At 47.9% G+C, this 19,546-nt stretch overlaps 1 protein-coding gene across 1 annotated transcript in view; it reads right to left on the bottom strand.

Annotated features, from left to right (window-relative positions):
- CACNA1I (calcium voltage-gated channel subunit alpha1 I) overlaps window positions 1-19,546 on the bottom strand; it is a 221,031-nt gene that overhangs the window by 102,364 nt on the left and 99,121 nt on the right. Inside the window, exon 4 of the mRNA XM_072656199.1 lies at window positions 12,094-12,191. Within this exon, the coding sequence (XP_072512300.1) occupies window positions 12,094-12,191 (98 nt within the window). The remainder of the gene's footprint in view (window positions 1-12,093; window positions 12,192-19,546) is intronic.

The following is a 19,546-nucleotide window of genomic DNA, read 5'->3' as shown; positions in this document are numbered from 1 at the left end:
TTCTGCAAACCATAGGATGCTACAGAAATAGGAGTTATTTTTGTACATAGACTTATGTGATTTAGAACTTAAAAGCAACTTGAAAGATCAAGCTCTCTGGACATCCTGTTTTATAGCTGGAGAAACTGAGGTTGAGAGAGTGTAAAGGACTTGCCAAGGCCAAGCAACGAAGGCAGAGTCAAAGGATCATAGATTCAGACCTGGAGGAGACCTCACAGGCCATTGAGGCCACCCCTCCACATGGTGCAAATGAGGAAACTGAGGCACAGAATCCAGGCACCCAGACTCCAAAGCCAGCATTCTCCCCACTGGACCGTGTCACTTCTAGGAAATGAGGCTATTAGATACAGTGCACAGTGATTTCCAACTGGAAATCCCAGAATCCCATTGTTTTTTTCCACCCACCTCTTCCTTCCCATCCTCCTTCTTGGCCCTCTGAAGTGAGGAGAAGGCTGCAAATTCCAGGGACAACCTTGGGGATCAGGACAGAAGGAATACTGAGGTTGGTGTGACCACTTTGAAAGGGAAGCAAGAAAAACTGAAGGGGGTGGGAGGAGAAGAGAAGGGGGAAGACAGCCAACTTCCTTCCTGTTCTTCTGCCCTTCTCTGTGCCAGTTAATCAGGGCCACAGCAGGGCACACCAAGGGGAGGGCAGAGAGAGAAAACATATGGTCCGTGGCTGCCCAGGTCAGAGCAGCTGGCACCATGCCCGGGCTGGCTCTCCCGTGGCCCGGATGAGGGCAGACAATGAAGGGATCTCAGCAGGGTGGCACGGTGTTAACCAAGCCTCAACAAGAGAGGGAATCCACGGGCACAAGGGCTGCCTCTGGGTAGACCCCAAGTTCCAGCCTAGATGGTGAAAATAGCTCTAGTCACTGACTTAAATTCAGATCCCACTTCTAATACTTTCTACCTGTGTGACCTTAGACAAGTCACCTCTCCACTCCCTGGTTTTCTCATCTAATGTGAGGGGGTCAGACTAGACTACAAGTCAGAGGCACAGCAGATAGAGTGTTGGCCCTGGAGTCTGGGAGATCTAGGTTCGAATCTTGCTTTGGGTTCTTCCAAGGCCAAGTCACAGAACCTTGCTCAGTCTCCATTTCCTTATCAGTAAAATGAAGGTGTTTTCAAAGCCTCTTCCATCTCTAGATCTAAGTCTCTTCAGCTCTACGTGGAAGGAAGGAGATTAGCATTAATTAAGTACCTACTAGGCACCTGGCACTATGCGAAGCATTTTACAAATAGCTCATTTGGTCCTCACCACAGTCCTGGGAGGTAGGGGTTATTATTCCCATTTTACAGATGAGCAGACAGAGATTAAGTGACTTGCCCAGGGTCACACAGTCAGTAAGGGTTGGAGGTGAGATTTGAACTCAGGTCTTCCTGACTCCAGGCTCAGCCTTCTATGCTAGAATTATAATCTACATCCAATTGATTATTCTTCCTTACTTTCAAGGGCTGACCTAGGTGACAACATTGTTTTAATTTACATTTTACCAGAAGCCTTCCCTAACCCTTCTCTCTGTTAATTATTTTCTATTTATCCTGCATACAGATTGCTTTGTAATCCATTTGTTTGCACAATTCCTCCCCCCTCAGATTGTAAGCACCTCTAGAGCAGGGATATCCTTTGCCTCTTTTTGTATCCCCAGTGCTTAGCATCATGCCTGGTACACAGGAGGCATTTAATAATGTTTACTGAATGAATGAATTTCATTAGTATTTTGAGGTACTTGAGGCACTCACCCTGTAACAACCTGGGATGTTATATATGTTAATAGAAGGACAAATCTCATTCTCCCCTTTTTTACAGAGGAGAAAGCTAAGGTTGAGAGAGGAAGTAACAAATAAGTAAGAGCCAAATTTTGAACTCAGGACTCTCAACTCTTAGTCTTATTCTCCTATCACCCTTCCTAGTGACCTAGGTCCCTTCCCTGCCCCTCCTACCCAGGGCCCTGCTCTGGGAGTGCTCCTTACACCTGCCTGGATCTTCCTTTGGACATCCCAACTCTCACTTGTCCTGGTAGAGGTCTCGGTGTCCCCTACTCCCATGCAAGAAAGACCCTCATCCAATGGGCACTTCATGGTGGTGTGAAGGTTTCTTTGCCTTCTCAAAGGGCATGACCAAACAACCCAAATTCAGGGAAGTCTGAGGTGGCCAGCATGACAGATTGGCCGAAGACAGGATTGAGTGGCTACCCATGGAGACAGTGCGGACACAGCCTAGCTGTGGATCAGCAGAGGACCCCCCCCACACACACACACACTGCCAAAAAAAAACAGAGGAAAGGTCCAGAAAGACCACCATCAAAGGGTCTGTCCAGCTTTTCCTTCAGAGGAGGGCCAGAAGAATTTGGAGAGTATATCCTGAGGGTCCAGCCCAGGTTTTACATGTTGCAAGTGCTTAATGGGGTGTCCTGATCATAGATTTGGGGTGGAAGTGATGGGGCTATAGGACCTGGACCTCTGGAAAGTTCTCCCTGAACTTTCCCACACATTTCCAGCTGCCCACTCCAGTCCGCCTTGGTTACTTATTTATTTTACTTGATCCTCTTTAATTCCATCGAGATCTTTCATTGTTGCACCTGGTATTTACCACTCCTTAATCCCACCAAGATCCCTTCACTGTCCTTTCCCCCACCCTTTTTTTGTATAAAAGCATCATTCTCACCCCCATTAAGATGCGGATCCACTAGGAATCTCACCAGCTCCAACTGGCATTACAATGAACCTTGCTACTCTAACTGAAGGAAGGCTTGAGTGCTTGGATTCTTTTCAGGCAAACTCACCCAGCAACCCCAGACCACATCAGAAGGGACCTTAGAATCTTGGACAGGTCTTGATGTCTCTGGGCTTCTGTTACCTCACTGAAGGGGGCAATAATGCCAGCCCTAGCTCCTAATGATGCCAGATGCAAGTGGAGAATTCTGAAGGGCCCTTGGAGATCACCTTCCCCCCACCCCACCCCCAGCCCTGCAGGGCCATGGTCAGTCAGCTGGGGCCCAGACACCTCCAAGTGACAGGGAGCTCACTAGGTCTTCCAGAGGCAGCCTGTTCTATTGTTAGATGGCTCAGCTCTGCTGGAGAGCTCCAATCCACCTTCCTGTAACTCCCACCCACTGGTCCTGTTTCTAGAGACACACACAAATCTATTTCCTCTTCCTCATGACAGTCCTTCAGATTTCTGAATACAGGGATGAGGTCCCCACAAAGACATCTCTTTTTGAGGCTAAATAAACATCTCCAGTTCCACCCACCATTCTTCAAAGGGGAAGCAAATAATCTCTATGTTCCCTTCATGTCCCAGGGCCTATGACCATGGGGCAGTTTTCAGACCCTAGAACTGAAAGTGACTGTACAGGTCATTGAATCCTAACCCCTCATGTTATGTAAAAGGAAAGTGAGACCCAGAAGGGTGAAGTGACTCTCCCAAGGTCATACAGCTAATATGTAACAGCCAGAATTTGAACCCAGCTCCTCTGTATCGTGATGCAGAGCTCCTGCCACTGAATCATTCTGCTCTCATTACCCACTTAGTCCTCAATAAGATAAACCTGTTTGTTGAAGCATATGAAAAGACCTTGAAACATACAACATTTGCCAGGATTATCCAAGGCAGTGTGGGATCACAGAGAGAATGATGAACTTGGGGCCACAGGACCTGAACTCAAACCCTGGTTTTGTTACTTACTATCTGGCTGACCTTGGGAGAGTTACTTCACCTTTCTAGGCCTCATCAGCCTCTCTGTAGAGTGACAGTTAGGCTACATGGCCTGTAAGTTCCTTCCCAATTGTTGATCAATAATGTTATGATTGTCACCAGGAGCTCATTAGTCCCTCCAGTCCCCTGGACCTCTCAACCACAAACCTGGGGTGTTCAAGGTAGAGTGGTCTGTTACATCCCTGATTCTAATTACTGAGGTGATATTCCCCCAAAGTTACTGAGTTGGGGGACCCCTTGAGCCCCCAGGTTCATTTGGGGCAGGCTCCCTCCATTCCAGACTGCCCCCTCCTCCTTGCTAATGCTCCCTATCTCCTTGCTGTGCACACAGCTGGTGGGCACCATACCAGAAACGTCCATGTCTCCAAAAAGGGTCAGGCGGCAACTGTGTTGCTCTCTGTGGGTGTTAAGGGCTCCAAACCCAGTACTCCATGCACGACACAACCCCCCACCCCTGCACCCCCCACCTCTCTCCCTACTTTGTGCAGCTGTTCTTTCTCTGTCTCTGTCCTTGGTGCTGAACCAGATGCTGGGGCCAGATGTTCTCTCTCAACACTCCCCTCCTCCGCCCCAACACTGAATCTCTTCCAGAAAGATGAAGCCCCAGCGCCATGGGTTCCACTCCATTTCAACTCCACTCCTTCCCTCTTCCTTCCCCCTCCCCTTTCTTCCTCTTGGCTGCTGTCCCATTCAGGAAAGCCCTTCTGGGGGTGATTGAGCCATTGTCATTCATTAGGAAGGACAGCTGCATTAACAGGGTGGGCCTGGGAGTGGGGGAGAAGATCCAAAGGCACTGTGAGAAGATATCAGCAGCCCCTCAGCCAGCCCTCCCCTGCCGCTTGCTGCTCAGCCTCTGGCTTCAGCTCCTCTCCCACCCCCTTCTCAACCACAGATTCTCAAAAATCCACCTGGAAAGGCCATCTAGTCCAGTGTAAACTTGCCCAGGAATCCCATCCTTAATATCCCTGACATATGGCTACCTAGCTTCTACTTGAACACCTCCAGAGAACTCATTACTTCTAGAGGCAGCTCATTCCACTGTGTAGCAGCTTGAATAGCTAGTAACTGTGTCCTTGCGTACATCTGAAATCTGCCTCTCTGAAACTTCTACCCAGTGTTCCTGGTTCTGCCCTTTGGGCAGAGGTTAATCCTTCCTCTATATAACAGCCCTCTACATACATGGAAACAGCTATCGCATCCCCCCCTGAGTCTTCCTGTCCCTTTATAGGACCCCTGATCTCAAGACTCTTCACCAACGTTGCTGCTCTGGGTCTCTGTGTCCCCATCTGCCAAAGGGTTTGAACTAAGGTTCTTTTATCTCTAAATCTGATTCCCATGATCTCATATCATGACACCTTTGAGTCAGTAAATACCTTTCCTAAAATGTGTCCCCCAGAACCAAACACCATCTTCCAGATGGGGACTGACCAGAGTAGAGGACAATGAGATCATCCCTTTGTTCTGTTCTGATCAGACCTTCTGAAAGCAACCCTAGCCTTGGCTACAGAGGAAGATAGAAGAACTGGCTCTGGAGGGTGCAGCAGAACCCACTGGACTCATGGGGCTGAAGCTCCTCCCTTCCTCTGCTGAGAAAAAGGTAAAGAGGTCATGACCCTTGAAAGACCACTGTGCCAAACATGGCTCTGAGGCTCCCCATTGCCAATAATTCCAAACTCCTCTCTTAGATCTCTGACATAACAAGAGTTACAGATAAGGAAAATGAGGCCTCAAATGGTTGAGTGATTTACCCAAGGACACACAGCTACTTGGTAATTCTTGGTATTACCTTGGTAATACTTGGTAAAGGGGATAGAAGCCAGGTCTTTTGCCTGGAAGTTTGATGTTCTCTTGGTCCTACATTTAAAAATATGTATATAGAATGAAAATGAAAAAGGGGCAAGGGACAAGAAGGGAGAAAGGGGAGTTTTGTGGGGCTAGTTAGGAGACAGAGATGACTGCCTTCAAAGGTAAGAGGAGGAATGTTGGGAGGGAAGGAGTTAAAATCTTTTCTTCTCAGAGCCCCTGAAGGGCCATTGTTGTTTGGAGCAGAAGGAAACCAAGGGTCAGCCTTGAATCCCTTCTCCTGCAAGAATTATAATAGGTAGTGAAATATGGTAGAAAGTGGGCTGGATTCAATACAGAAAATCTGGGCTCAGACCCTGGCTCTCCCTCTTACTATCTGAGTCTCTTCTCCATCCTAGGCACCAGATCTTATGCCCAGAGAGTGAGAAGAATGAACCAGAGGATGTCTAAGCCCTGACATTCTGGGAGTCTGGGAGTAGATGAATCTGAACAAACTGGTATAAATAAGCAAAATACACAGAAAGTGTGAAGAACTAGCCATGCCAAACTGTGGAAGAGATTTCAAAGGCGTTGACAGAAAGAGATCCCAGAGCTCCAGCTGGCAATGTGGTGTTTTCTCACACTGGGAGAGGTAGGACTCCTGAGTGGGGGAGGAGGAGGAAAGCCAGGTGAGCTCAGGAAGGATCACAAGGATGCAACATGGCATCATTGGTTTAAACCGCTGGTCAGAAGCAGCAGCAAGAATAGGCTGAGCCCAGGAAGCTCTGCTTCCTCCTTCTTATCAATCATTCCTCACACCCTCTCTACTTAAGACCTGCCAACTTATGAGGATTAGAGGGAGGCTGGGGCTCTGGAACCCCCAAACAGCTGTTTGGTTGTGGCAGTGCCAGTACTGGTGATTTGGGGAAGCGATCAGGGATCTGGGGACACCTGAAAGGCTGTTGGGGGAATCTCAGGTGGGGCCCTAACTACATCAAAATACTTAGGAAGATTTTCCCACTAGGAGATACTGAGGACCCAGATGGTATTCTTCTCCTGCCCCCTGCCCTACCAATTACTCATGAGATAGTGACGAGACCCAGGAAGACCTTCTGCAAGCTGTTCCTGTGAATGCCCTCCCTCCCCTATTAGTCTGATGAATTCTGCCCATCTTTAAAGCCCAGTTCCAGCACCTTCCTCTCCCTCCTTGATTCTCACACACGCACACACACAGACTCACACACACACACACACACACACACACACATTGTGCTCTGTGTCTTTCTACTTTACATAGCTTTGGGTTTTGCATCTCTCTGAGGCACCTACCTCATAATATTTAGGTATCACAGTTATCTGTTGGATGTGTCTTATTCCCCCTACTAGATGAGAATCTCCAGGAGGATAGTGTCTCATCTAAACTTTTCACCTCCTCCAGTATGTGCTCTGGACACAGTCTATCTACAATAAACAAATATTCTTTGTTGATAAGATAAGTCTAGTGAAAGGATTGTCTAGCCCAACCCCTTTAAGTGAGGGCCAAAGAGGTCCCTTGCTTGCCCAGGGTCACCTGGAGAGTGAGTATCTGAGGTGAGATTTGAACTCCCAAGCGCTGTCTCTGCTCTACCATGACACCTGGACACCTTGGGCTTTATCCCATCGACTGTTGCCCAGGAATTTCCAAGGTATCTGTGGCCCTCAGCACCACTGGTCCGTTGCCAACCTGGAACCTTCTTACACTGACTCGGGAGAGGGCATGGAGAAGGCTCTGCAGTGAAGGCTCTCCGTCTTGGAGAGATGAGCTGTCCTTCAGCACCAGGCTGATCATCAACAGCACGGCAGCCAACTAAAGCCTTCCCTGGATGACCTGAGGCTGAAGGGGCAGCTCCAAAGGGAGAGAGGGCAGAGATGGAGAGGCAGCCTGGTGTTACTTGGAGTACCCAGGTTAGAGCTGGGAAATCAGGGGTTCAAATTCCATGTCAGACTCTGGTTCTCAGTTTCCTAATCTATAACAGGAATAGGTTGGACACTTGATCCTGGTGGTCTCTTGCTCCATCTCTCACCCCATAGTCCTCGGAGCCTAAATTCTGATTTGGAAGCCTATCATCATAACAGGAAATCCCACTGGTTGAAGATTTCAAGGATTATCCCCTTCACTGGGGATCCTGTGGTGATCACTAGAGGTAATGGGTGGGGATCCCAGGTCACCTTTAAAGTGCTTTGTAAATGACCAGTTCTCACTGTTATTATTCATTTGTGTCTTTTTCTAAAGCCCCAGAGAGGAGAGGAAGGAAGAGGAGAGGGAGCAGGGAGGAGGGGAAAACCTGCTCGAGGGTAACCAGCCCACTCTCCCTAAGCCTGCTGGAACTCTGGGGAGGCTGGCCCAAATAAGCAGCAGGAGGGACAGAGTCTGCACTGCAGAATTTCTTTAACAATTTGGTCTTTCTTCCAGGATGAGGACTGAGGCCTCAAATCACTGCTGTTTGTAGCTGCTGGAGACCTTTGAGATCATCTAGTCTAAATGCCTTATTTTATAGAGAAGGAAACCAAGGCCCAGAGAGGGGAAAGTGATTGCCCAAGGTCACAGCAAGTAGCAGCAGTGCCAAGATTAGAACCCAGTAGCCAAGTAGCCATAGATTCAGATTCTGCTTGCTCTCTGTGAGGTACTCTGGAATTCAGTTTTCTTCTCTGTAAAGTGAGGGGTTCAGGCTGGATGACCTGGGAGGCCCCTTCCAGCTCCCAATCCAAGCTCCTACAGCCCTACTGTCACACATTAGTTCCAGGGACAATATTTTAGGAAGAAAGAGCAGGGGATATGTAGGCTGGTTAGATTCTCCCTAGTCCCCCACCTACTAGCCCAGGAAGTTAGATGTCTGGTTCCCAGGTCAGAAGACACATATTTCTAGGGAGCTGTGGGTGGTTTCTACTAGAGATCTGACTCCATTGACCTAGAAGGAAAAAGATATTCTGAGAGTTCTAGCTTGATGAATCTCAGTTAAGAGTTGTCTAACTCTTTAGGCCCCACAGCCCATTGAAAACTAACTTCTTGTGATGAGACACACTCTGGACAGGAAGTCAGAGGAAATGGGTTCAAATCCAGACTTTACCATTTTTTAGAGGCATGGTCTTAGGCAAGTAATATAATCTTTTGATCTTGGTTTCCTCATCCGAAAAATGAAGGGGCAGGCTAGACTAGATAACCCCTTAGGTCAGCTATAAATCTTTGTGTGCCTAACCCAATGCTTAACACAGAACCTGGCACACAGTAGGTGCTTAATCAATGCAGGTCAGCTATAAATTTTTGTGTGTCCAATCTAATGTTTATAGAACCTGACACACCATAGATGCCTAATAAATGCTTGTTGGTTGGTTGATGGATTGGATTTCTATGATGAGTTTCTAAAAGGAAGAGACAAGTAGGGAGAAAGGAGGGTTGCCCTCATCTGAAGGTTATCCTTTCCAAGAGGACACTCAGACTCTGGAAATTAGATCACTGCCTGGTAAATACTGCTTTGAAAAACCTTTCCTAATAGTCTACTTTTCAGTATATATTTAGCTTTTTAATAGTGTCCTTCTTTCTCCGAGGGTCAAGCGATAATACTGAGATGTTTGCTTCCTGCTCCCCACTGATTTCTGGGACTGACTCTAATGTAGAATAGTAAATTGTGAGCAGAAATCCACAGTGCAAAGAATCGGCTGCCTAGCGTAGTGGGTAAGAACGTGGGCTGAAGGAGACCCAAGGAGGACACTGGAGGTCTGTCAGCACAGCTGGCTGTCCCCTGCTCAGGAGGCAAAGAAGAAACCTTGCTTAGGTATGAGGTAGGGCCTCCGAGGCGCCAGCTTGGGGGTGGAGGGATTTCTCTCTCTGGGGCCATAGTATTTTAAGTCATTCTCATTTATCTGGCAATTACCCACCACATCCACCCCAGGACAAGAATCATGGGGCGAATGTATACGCAGCACCTCCGTAAAGCATGCTTACAAAAGGGAGAGGGCGTCACCAGAGGATGGGCTGGGCTTCCCGAGTCCTGGTTCCTGGTGCTGGTTTTGATGTTCACAAGCATGAGGACTGTGGGCAGTTTGATCAGCAGAAGCGATGACTCAGAGCACCTGGGTGCAAATCCTGCTTCCGTGGCCTTTGGCAAACCATTTCATCTCCTCCTCTTTCAAGTGAGGAGGTTGGGCTGGATGACCCCCAAATTCCTTCTACTTGGGCATTCTGAGAATTGATCCAAGGAAATGTCACTCCCTGAGGCCTGGGAAATGGTGTAGAACTGCTGAAATGAGTGCTGAAAGTAAAAGGACCCGGGTCTGAGTGTTGGTTCAGATGTGTCCTAGCCCTGTGACCCTGGAGAAGTCACTTCCCCTCCCTGAGCCTCAGTTTTCTTAGCTGTGAAATGGAGATAATATGCGAGCATTACCTTCTTCCCAAAGCCAAGAGGAGGAAAGCACAAAGTGTTAGAGAAAGGTGCACTGTTCTATGATTCCCCTTCAAAGTCCCTTCTGAGAAGCCAATGGGGTGAGCAGAGCCTGGGGACAGAGCCCACCACAGGCAGGAGGGGTTTGGGGACCCAGAAAACCTGAGTTCCATCCTGAACTTATCACATATTTGCTACTGAAAATTGGGCAAGTCACATGTCCTCCCTAGATCTCAGTTTCCCCATTTTTAAAATGAAAGTGTTGGACTTTATGATTTTGAGATTCCATCCCAGCTTTAACATCATCTTTTCTCAGGCCCCTCCCAGCCCTGACATTCCATGTTCTCAGGTCCCTCCCAACTTTGACATTCCCTGTGCTAAGTCCCCTCCCAGCCCTGACATTCTATGGCCTAATATTTTACGTTCTTGTGTCCCTTCGGGCCTGGATCACTTTTGACCCAATGAAATGGGAGAATGAGTGGGCCTTTCACGGTGGTCCCTGGTGACCTCCTGCTGGCTCAACTTGCCCTCTGGGCTCCCCTAGGGCTTTTGGAGTGGGAGCCATTCCAGGGAGAAGGAGCTTAGGAAGAACAGACTGGGAGAGAGAGAGGTTATTCAGCCTCAGGCCTCTTGCAACAAATGTCCTAGTTTCTTATTAAAGAGCCCCAAAGTGCCTTTCATACTTAAATGGCTGGATTAGCAGCCAGAGGGATTACTGGCAGCCACCAGGGTCCAGAATCCTAGTGCTCACAGGACCAGGAGAATCATCAAGTTCGATACCCTAAATGACAGAGGAGGAAACTGAGGTCAAAGGAAAGTGACTTGCCCAAGGCCACACAGTGAGAGTCAGACCCAGGGCTCCACAGCAGATGTAATGGGACATCTTTTCACCAGCGTATGCAGGTTGTACTCAGCGCAGTCAGGGTTAGGTTTGAATCCTGCCTTCTGACACAACTCGTGTGATCCTGGATGAGTTCTGCCAGCTAAGTCTGTCTTCGTATGTCTGGGAGTGGATATCTCATTCCATCTCATTTCTAGCACACTTTTAGTCTTATTTTCCCCATAATAACCTTTTGAGGTAGAGAGTCCAAGGATTATTCTGTTCCCACTTAATGAATGGAGAAACTGAGGCTCAGAGAGGTGAGGTGACAGCCTGACAGTGCAGGATGAAGGATCCAGCCCCACATCTCTGCTCGGACCCAGGGCTCTTGCCACTGTGTCTGGATTTCTGTGCTTTCTGTGTGTCCATGCATCCTGAAGGGCCTGTGCACCCTTACCCACCTTACTCCCCTTCACACCATCTTGGGACCATCAAGACTGGCATCACATGCAACACCTTGCCTGCATCTCTACCCTTCTGGGGGGCTGTTTTCCCCACTCCTAAGCCAAGAACACTCTCCCTTCTCATCCCTTCTAGGACCAAATTGGTGCCTCCTGAGTCCAGATGCTTCATTGTAGAAGTGACCAATCAGAGCTGTGTGACCTTAGGCCACTCACGTGCCCTTTCTGGGCCTCAATTCTCCATCTGTATAGTAAGGGAAGGTCAGGAAGAAAGTGGATGAAATGATCTCTGAGTGTTCCCTGAGAATGGGTGATTCTTCTCAGCTGAGCCTTGACCTGCCCTTCCCCACTCGTCACCTCGAAGGAGCTGGGTGGGGTGGGATTTCTTGCATTCACACAGAAAGACTGAGATGCCCCCCTCCTCCCAGTCCAGGTTCCCCCTTCATAGCCAGACTTCTACCACCTCAGCCAGAGCCTCAGTTTCCTCTTCTGTAAAACTGGAGGATCAACCTCAGGCATCTCTTCCAACTCTAAATCTCAACATTATCCTACATTAACATTATCCTAGTTACCACTTTTAATATTATCCCACGCACACACACAGGTGGTGCTTTTAAAAAGTTTATTTCTCCTGAAGTCTTTTGGGATTGGTCCTTTCCAGCTCTGACGTTCAATGACCAGCAGCCTCCAGAGATCATTCATTCAAGTAACTTGAGTGATCCTGCCCAACAGCGGGGCCAACAGTTCCAAGCAGGCTGGTGAGCTCCCTATCTGTACACGACACAGAATATGAGTTTACTATACCCCAGATTGAGAAGGGCTAATTCCTACCAGTCATTCCTTCATAGAGCAGAGTCATGGAAAGTGAGCATAAAACTAGGAGTGACTTACTGGGCACTCGATTGATGGCTTTGAGGGGCCTCAGGACTCGGACCGTTCGGATGGCTGACAGGTTGATGTTCTGAAGGTCCAGAGAATATTCCACCATCCTACAGGGAAAGACGGGAAAAAAAGAGAGTGAGGGCAGACAGCAAGGGGGGAAGATGGGGTTTGGCCACTGGAAAAGGACCTCAGATCTCACTTAGACCAGACCAGTCACAACCATGCTAAAGATAAAGAAATAAAAGCCCAGAGTTGGAAATGACTGCTCAAAGGTCACACAGACAGCTCAGCCAGGACTAAAAGAAGGCCTCCTGACTCCTGTCACATTCAGTCATCATAGCTAACTCATATATTATTCTTTCAGGTTTGCAAAATGCTTTACAAAGATTCTTTATTCCAATCTCACAACAACCCTGGAAGATGGGCACTGTTATCATTCCCATTTTACAGATGAAGAAATGGAGACACGTGGCAGGATCGGTGACTTGCTGAAGGCTAGTATTGAACTCAGGTTTTCCTGACTTCAGGTCCAATCTTTACCCACCAGGCCTAGATGTCCACTAGAGTCTGCCACAGATAATGGGAGGGGTACTGTAATAACCACAGACATAGCTCATTGTGTATAGTATGGAGGCAGAATGTATGGTGGTTAGAGGGCTAGCTTCCAAGTCCCTAAGACCTAGTTTAAGTCTTAACTTAGATATGTAGTTTAACCTCTCGGGGCCCCAGGTCAATAAATTACAGATAGGTATGAACCTGCTTTGGGAGAAGGCATTTCCACACAAGGAGTTCCTTATACTGGTAACATTCCAGGTCTGCACTCCCACCCCACCAAAGGAACTGCTCTGGCATCAGAAGGAATACAAAAGAGATGAGGTAAGCCATCCTTAAAGAATAAAAAAAGCCTTCTTCCATAACCTTATAGTCTAATGGGGGGGGGGGGGAGGACACAGAAATAAAGATGGTGGAATTGCTAATGCCTAATGTGAGCCCTGACCAGGTCACGTGTTTGTCTCTCAGTGTTCTGGATAATTTTCTGAACTGCAGAGAAGGTGTCAACATTCCTGGGACGACAGTTTTCATCATCAGGGAGTACTCTATGCTAACAAATCCTGGATCCAGTCCCTTTCACAATCCCTAAAAATAATGGGAGAAATCAGAATGGAAAATCAGGAAAGGGCCTTCCTTAGAGAAGCCAATTCAAGCGCTTCATTTCAAGAAGGGAAGAGATGGGTTGGAGCCTAGCTCCTTCTGCCCCTCACCATGACCATGTGGTCTGACACCCTCTGTCACTTGAGGCCACAAAATCCCCACTGAGGCTGACCTAGCCATCCTGAACCAAATGGTCTGGCCTCTGACAGACATGCACCATAACCTCGGAGATGTGGGGATGGATCTGGCAGGGGGCAGATTTTGCCTCTGAGAAGAACCCAGAAGCCAGTGGGTGATCTAGAGTATACTCCCGATCCCTGCTGCCACCTAGACTGATTGGTATCCAAACATTTAGCAAGTAAAGAAACAGGCAGGTAGGTTCTTTTACTGCCCCCCACCTTCTCGGTGTGGCGCCAGACGCCAATGCAGCAAGCTCTCATTTAAGACATGCCCAGGTTTGGATCAGCCTACTGTCTGATGAGCATCATGCCCTAGGGGACTTGACTAAGGACCTAAATCAAGCCTGCCCCAGCTGCTGACTCAGTTTACACTGCTTACACTCAATTATCTGCACTAGCAGGGAGGAAAAGAGGCCCAGACTGAAGGAATGAGGGTTTGAAGCCTGCGTGTGCTTGGCGTAGAAAAGCAGACAGTGAAATTCCCACCTCTGGTATCCCCCTGGCCTGACTTTAGCCCCTTCCAGCTGCAAAGTCTGGTGCTGGCTGGATCCAGACAGTTAGGAATCCCTCACCTGCACCTCCCAATTCACATCGCAAAAGATATGATGGAGAATTTGCCCCATCCGTAGGATTCTAGACCTAGAGCTATGAGGTACCTGAAAGGCTGCCCACTCCAACCATTTTATTTTACAAATGGGGAAACTGAGGCCCAGAGAGTTGAGATGACTTACCAAAGTCACATAGATGGTAAACAAGAGATACAGGATTTGAAACCAGGTCCTCTCATTCACAGAATCCTTGATTTAGAACTGGAAAGGACCCCAGGGGTCACCCAATCTGACCTCTTTATTTAGCAAGTAAGGAATTGAGGTCCAGGAAGGACAAATGATTTGCCCAAGGTCACGTGGGTAAGAAACATCACAGGCAGAATTTGAACCCAGGCCTTGATTCCAAGTCCAGGATTCTTTCTGCTCTACCGTGATGCCTCAGGAGCCATCTTGTCCAAGTTCCTTATTTTGGAGAAGAGGAGACTGAAACCCAGAGAGGGCAAGGGTTCGAGGTTACACAGTCAGTTGTTGTCAGAGCCTGAGCCAGAATTTCTTGGATTTCTACAAGCCTTATTTCATTTGAGCCCAATCCCCAACCCAACAACAGTCTCTCTGTCTGGAAGGAGCCACGGCCAAGCCTAGAGGACTCAAAGGATGTGAGCATCTCTGCATCTTCCAAAACTGGCTCTGACACAGGGCTTCTCCATACCACAGGGTGATGGGCAAAGCAAGGACAACTGTCCCCATTCTACAGAGGAAGACTGAGAGTGAGACCATGACTTTCCCCAGTGGCAGCAGAGAGACTATAAGCCCAATCTCCTGACTGTCAATGCTAGGCAGGGTTTCCACAAACCCTTCTGTCAGATGAAGGCTGCTAGTGACTTACTAACTGGCTTTTCAAAGCCCTTAGATTAAAGAACAGAGAAACATTGATCTTAGATTCAGAGCTGGAAGGGACCTTGGAGACCATCTAGTCAGAAGATCAAAGAAGATGATTAGAGAGACCCTGGATGTCAGGTAATCCCACCTCCCCATTTCACAGATGTAGAACCTGAGAACTGGCAGGGAGAGTCAGACTGCCCAAGGCTGCACAGGGACAAAGGGTGGAAATCTGGACTAAGGGGGAGAGGGATGAGTGAGGGAATCTGTTAGCAATCTGTGGGTGAGACACCTGGCTTGAAAACAGGGCTGGAAAATGGGAAAATGGGGCTGCGCAGGGAAGGGGCCTTGCCTCATTTTTCTCTGAATAATCTTGAGAGCAGAAACAGTCCTAATCACAATTTTAATAGATTTAAAATAATAATAAAGGAAAAATAAAGACAAAGCAATTTATAAAGCTGGCCCACATTTCATAAAATCCTAGACTGAGAACTGAAAGGGGCCACTGAGTTCAATGACCTTATTTTACAGATTTGGAAACTGAGGCTGGGGGATGGTAAATTCCTTTTCCAAAGTCACATAGGCAGTAAGTGTCTGAATCAGGATTTGAACTCAAGTCTTCCCACTTCCAAGCCCAGCATTCCATCCACTTCACCAGCTTGCCCAAGCCAGACAAGACAAGGCCCCACCAGGCCAAAATGGGACCAAATGCATATGTTTTTTCATAATCTTCCCATGACAAGAAAGTGTATCCAAAGGGAATCTGTCTTCTCCCAGTAAACAGTATAGTCAGATCACCTGATTCTGAGGTTTTGTCTCTGTTCCTAAAAATTTTAGACATTAGCACTAGCCCAGTAGCCTAGGGAGAAAGTGATCTTTATAACTTAGCTTTTGCTATCAATTTTGAAGGGGAAATGGGGAACGGTGTGATGCACAGTCTAGTTGGGGGTGGGGGGGGAGGGTGGGCACTGATAGCCAAGATTTCAGAGAAAAGCTGGGTCCCATGGCATAAGAGTAAAGTCATCCAAGAGGGATGGAAAGTCTCAAGAACAAAATTCTGAGAGAGGAGAAAATGGGGGGAGGGGAGAGCATCCACCAAGGTAGATATACAAAGAACTCTTTAATCAACCTGGAGTTTTCAAAAGGAGAAAATCTCTGTCTCCCCCCCCACCAGTCTCCTCTATATGTTGCCCCTCCTCATAGAATATAAATTCTAGAATATAAATCCCTTAAGGTCAGGGGTGGATGGCTTTTGGCATTGTATTCACCAAGTCCAGCACAGTTCCTGGTACATAGTCAGTACATAACAAAGATTTTCCATTCATTCAAAGTCTGAGCTTCATGGCTAAATTAAAAATGTGAATTTCGTGACCCAAAGGGGAGACAGAAGCCAAGAGACCTGAGATGAACTAGTTTCGTGACCTGGTACAAGAAAGTACACTCCCTCAACCTCAGTTTCCTCATTTGTAAATTCCTTTCAATTCAACATTAGACAAGCTTGATGTACCAGACATACAGAACTTTTCAAAACTACTGTCTTTGCTCCCAAAAAGCTTGGAGTGGGGAGAGACAAGAAGAGAAGACAATAGATACCTAAGATAGTGAATATGACATGCAGACCAAGTAATCATAGAAAGTAATTGAAGGACTGGGAACTGGGGAGTTAGGAAAGTCTTCCTATGGAAGATAGTAAGTGAGCCATGCTTGGAAGAAAGCCAGAGAATCTCGGAGAGAGGGATGAACAATCCAGAGTGTGCAGAAGCAAGTAGGTAGGATCTGTACAATGTGATGGTCTCCATCCCAATCTATGGGGTTCCAATCCACCATGATTTCCCCTGATCCTCCACAGAGGATCCATCCAACCTTGAAATCTTTCTCTGATTCTTTGATACCACGATGGTGCAAATATCTACTGGGCTAGGTATTGGTAAGAAGTTGTCACCTATCTGTTTCTTCATGTCTATGTCCAGTCCATGTTATTTCCCAGGCCTATCTGATCCCAGTGATGTCTGTCATGTGGTTGTTGTCAATACGCTCCAGCCTTCTTATGTTCCCTCATCCCCACTTGTACACTCTCATGGCTCTTCCATCCCCCATTAGTTTCTGTTCATTTTGATTCTCCAGAGATCATGAGGTGCCATGATCTCTTGCCATGTGGCAGCACTAGGAGAGGGCCAGTATTTAAGAAAATGGCTTTTGAGGCAGCCAACAGCTTATGCTCATTGAAAGTCCCAGGTAATTTCCCCAATGTAATTTCTTCCAATTTGCAGAATCCCAGGATTTAGAGCTGAGAAAGATCCTAGAGATCATCAGGTCTCACTCCTTTTTAACAGATAAGTAAAGGGGCAGCTAGAGGGTGAAGTAGCTTAGAGCCCCAACCCTGGAGTCAGGACTTGGTACCACATGTACCAGCTGAGTCCAAATCATCTGGTCCAACTCCCTAATTTTGCAGAGTAGGAAAATGAGGCCCAGGGAGGCAAAGTGATTTGTCCAACTCAATTCTGAGAATGTTCCTCTGAGTTCTAAGCAAATTCTAATTTTCATCTCCCCAAGCTTCCTCTAAGCCACAGAGAGGCCTCTTCTGCCCTGGTTGTGCCAACCCACAAACCTTTTTTACCCTCCCCAGCTAACAGAGAGCTTGCTCTGCCCTGATCCTGCCAGCCCACCAGCCTTCCCTGCCCTCCTCTAGCTTAGCAGTTGCCTATCTCTACCTGCCATGCTGGAGTTGGTATGAAATGATAGATTTCCCAACACACAGAGGGAAACCTGTCCAACTGTTGGGAGTGCTCTCCCCCTCCTCCCACGACTCTGCACTCGTGTGTAAGAGTAATTGAGTGAAATAATTCTTTTCCTGAAATGCAGCCGCCTTGATCTATCCCCCAGAGCTGTCACTGCCACACAGGCACACACCAAACCGAAGAGGAGTTCAGGGGGAGCTAGAGAAGAGGGGTGAGGGGAGGGAGGCAGGCAGAGTCTGACGCTGTGTGGGGATTTCATGCGGGGATCTGAATATTCATTTTCATATATATGAAAAAAGCTAAACACCAGAGGCAGCTGGGGAGTCAGAGTGTGATGGCAACAATGCAATGGAGGAGGGGCAGTCCGCCACAGCTGCCGAAGAGAGGGAGATGCAGGCTGGCTGACGGACAGATGGATGGGCAGACAGGCAGGTGGATGGATGGACAAACAAATGGTCTTACAGGCAAAAGAGAGGTAGAAAGGCAGATTGATGGATGGACAGATATACAGGCCAACAAGCAGACAGAGAGGTAGACAGATAGGTGGACAGACAGAAAGACTAACAGGGAGATAGAGAGGCCAACAGGCAGATGGATGGATGGATAGACAGACAGGCTAACAGGCAGACAGATAGATGGACAGACAGAGAGGTGGACAGGCAGATGGATGGATGAACAGGCAGACAGAGAGGCGGACAGACATGTGAACAGACAGAGAGATGGACAGGCAGATATAAACTGGCACACAGACAGATAGGCCGACAGGCGGATGGACAGACAGACAGACAGATGAGACAGACAATTCTCATTCTCCAGCACAGACTCTCCTAGACTTATAGGCACACAGAATACCAAGGCTTGTAAGACCAACAGAGCACAGAATGTTACCACTCTAATAGACCTTAGAATGGAGAGTGTTAAGGGCTCTTAGGACACAATATTACCACCGAACAAATCTTAGAACACAATGTTACACTGGAGAGGGCCTTAAAACCTACAATGTTTCTATTGAAAACAAAGAGTTGAGAGGGACCTCAAACCTGGGCTGGCTAAACTTGTTTGAATATTTTGGTAACTATTTCAATAGAATTGATGTAATTTTAAAACATGGTTCATAGGCCTCAACCTCCAAAGGAATCCATGACACATAAAAGGTTGAGACCCACTGGATGAGGTCAACCGCTTCATTTTACAGATAGAGAAACTGAGGCCTGGGAGAGACAGGAACCTCACCTACAGCCAGCCAGCCAAGAGCCTCCCACAAGTAGGGCTGTTCAGGCTGGGGGGAGGATCAGAAGCGGTTCAGAGGCCGACAAAGATGTCAGTAATAGGGGAGCTGCCTCCCACCTCTTGCCTCTCCATCCCTGGCTCTCAAAGGGAATGCGCCAGCACCATAGCGGCACATCTGCATATTTGTCCTCTGCTTATTCTCTGGCTTTCTCACCCACACACAGCTCCCAGGCACTGTGGCTCCCGGACACACACGCACTCACACGCCCACGCACCAAGCACAGACACACGGCCTCCCTCTTCTCTCCTCCTCCCATCTCACCCTGACTCTCACACACAGGGGCAGTAGCTTCTCAGGGAGGGCTTGGGGGCTTATGTGGTCTCAGAGGGATGGAAGAGAGGGTTCATAGGAGGAGGGAAGTCACCTCCAAAGATCGGCTTAGCTGGAAGGAGGAAGGATGATCACCTTGTGAAGTCAGAGGCTTGTGTCTTCTGACCCTCCCCCCTCCCAGCTCTTCTCTCTCCTCCCTTTCAGCCCCTCCCCCCACGGAGCCCTGGACTCTCTGATTAGCCCAGGCTCCTCAGCTAGGAGAAAAATGAAAAACTTAACTGCTCCACACTAACTTATGTCTGGTCACACAAACCTTTGTTAGAGGACCAGACAGCTTTTTCCAGAATTAACTGGGTGGCTGCCTATATGTGGAAAATATATTAAATGTGTGGGAGTAGATAAGTC

This window comes from Notamacropus eugenii, chromosome 3, assembly GCF_028372415.1.
Source record: "Notamacropus eugenii isolate mMacEug1 chromosome 3, mMacEug1.pri_v2, whole genome shotgun sequence".
In the NCBI taxonomy this organism is placed as follows: Eukaryota; Metazoa; Chordata; class Mammalia; order Diprotodontia; family Macropodidae; genus Notamacropus; species Notamacropus eugenii.
Note: the sequence above shows the minus strand (reverse complement) of the source record. Positions and strands in the feature narration are given on the sequence as shown.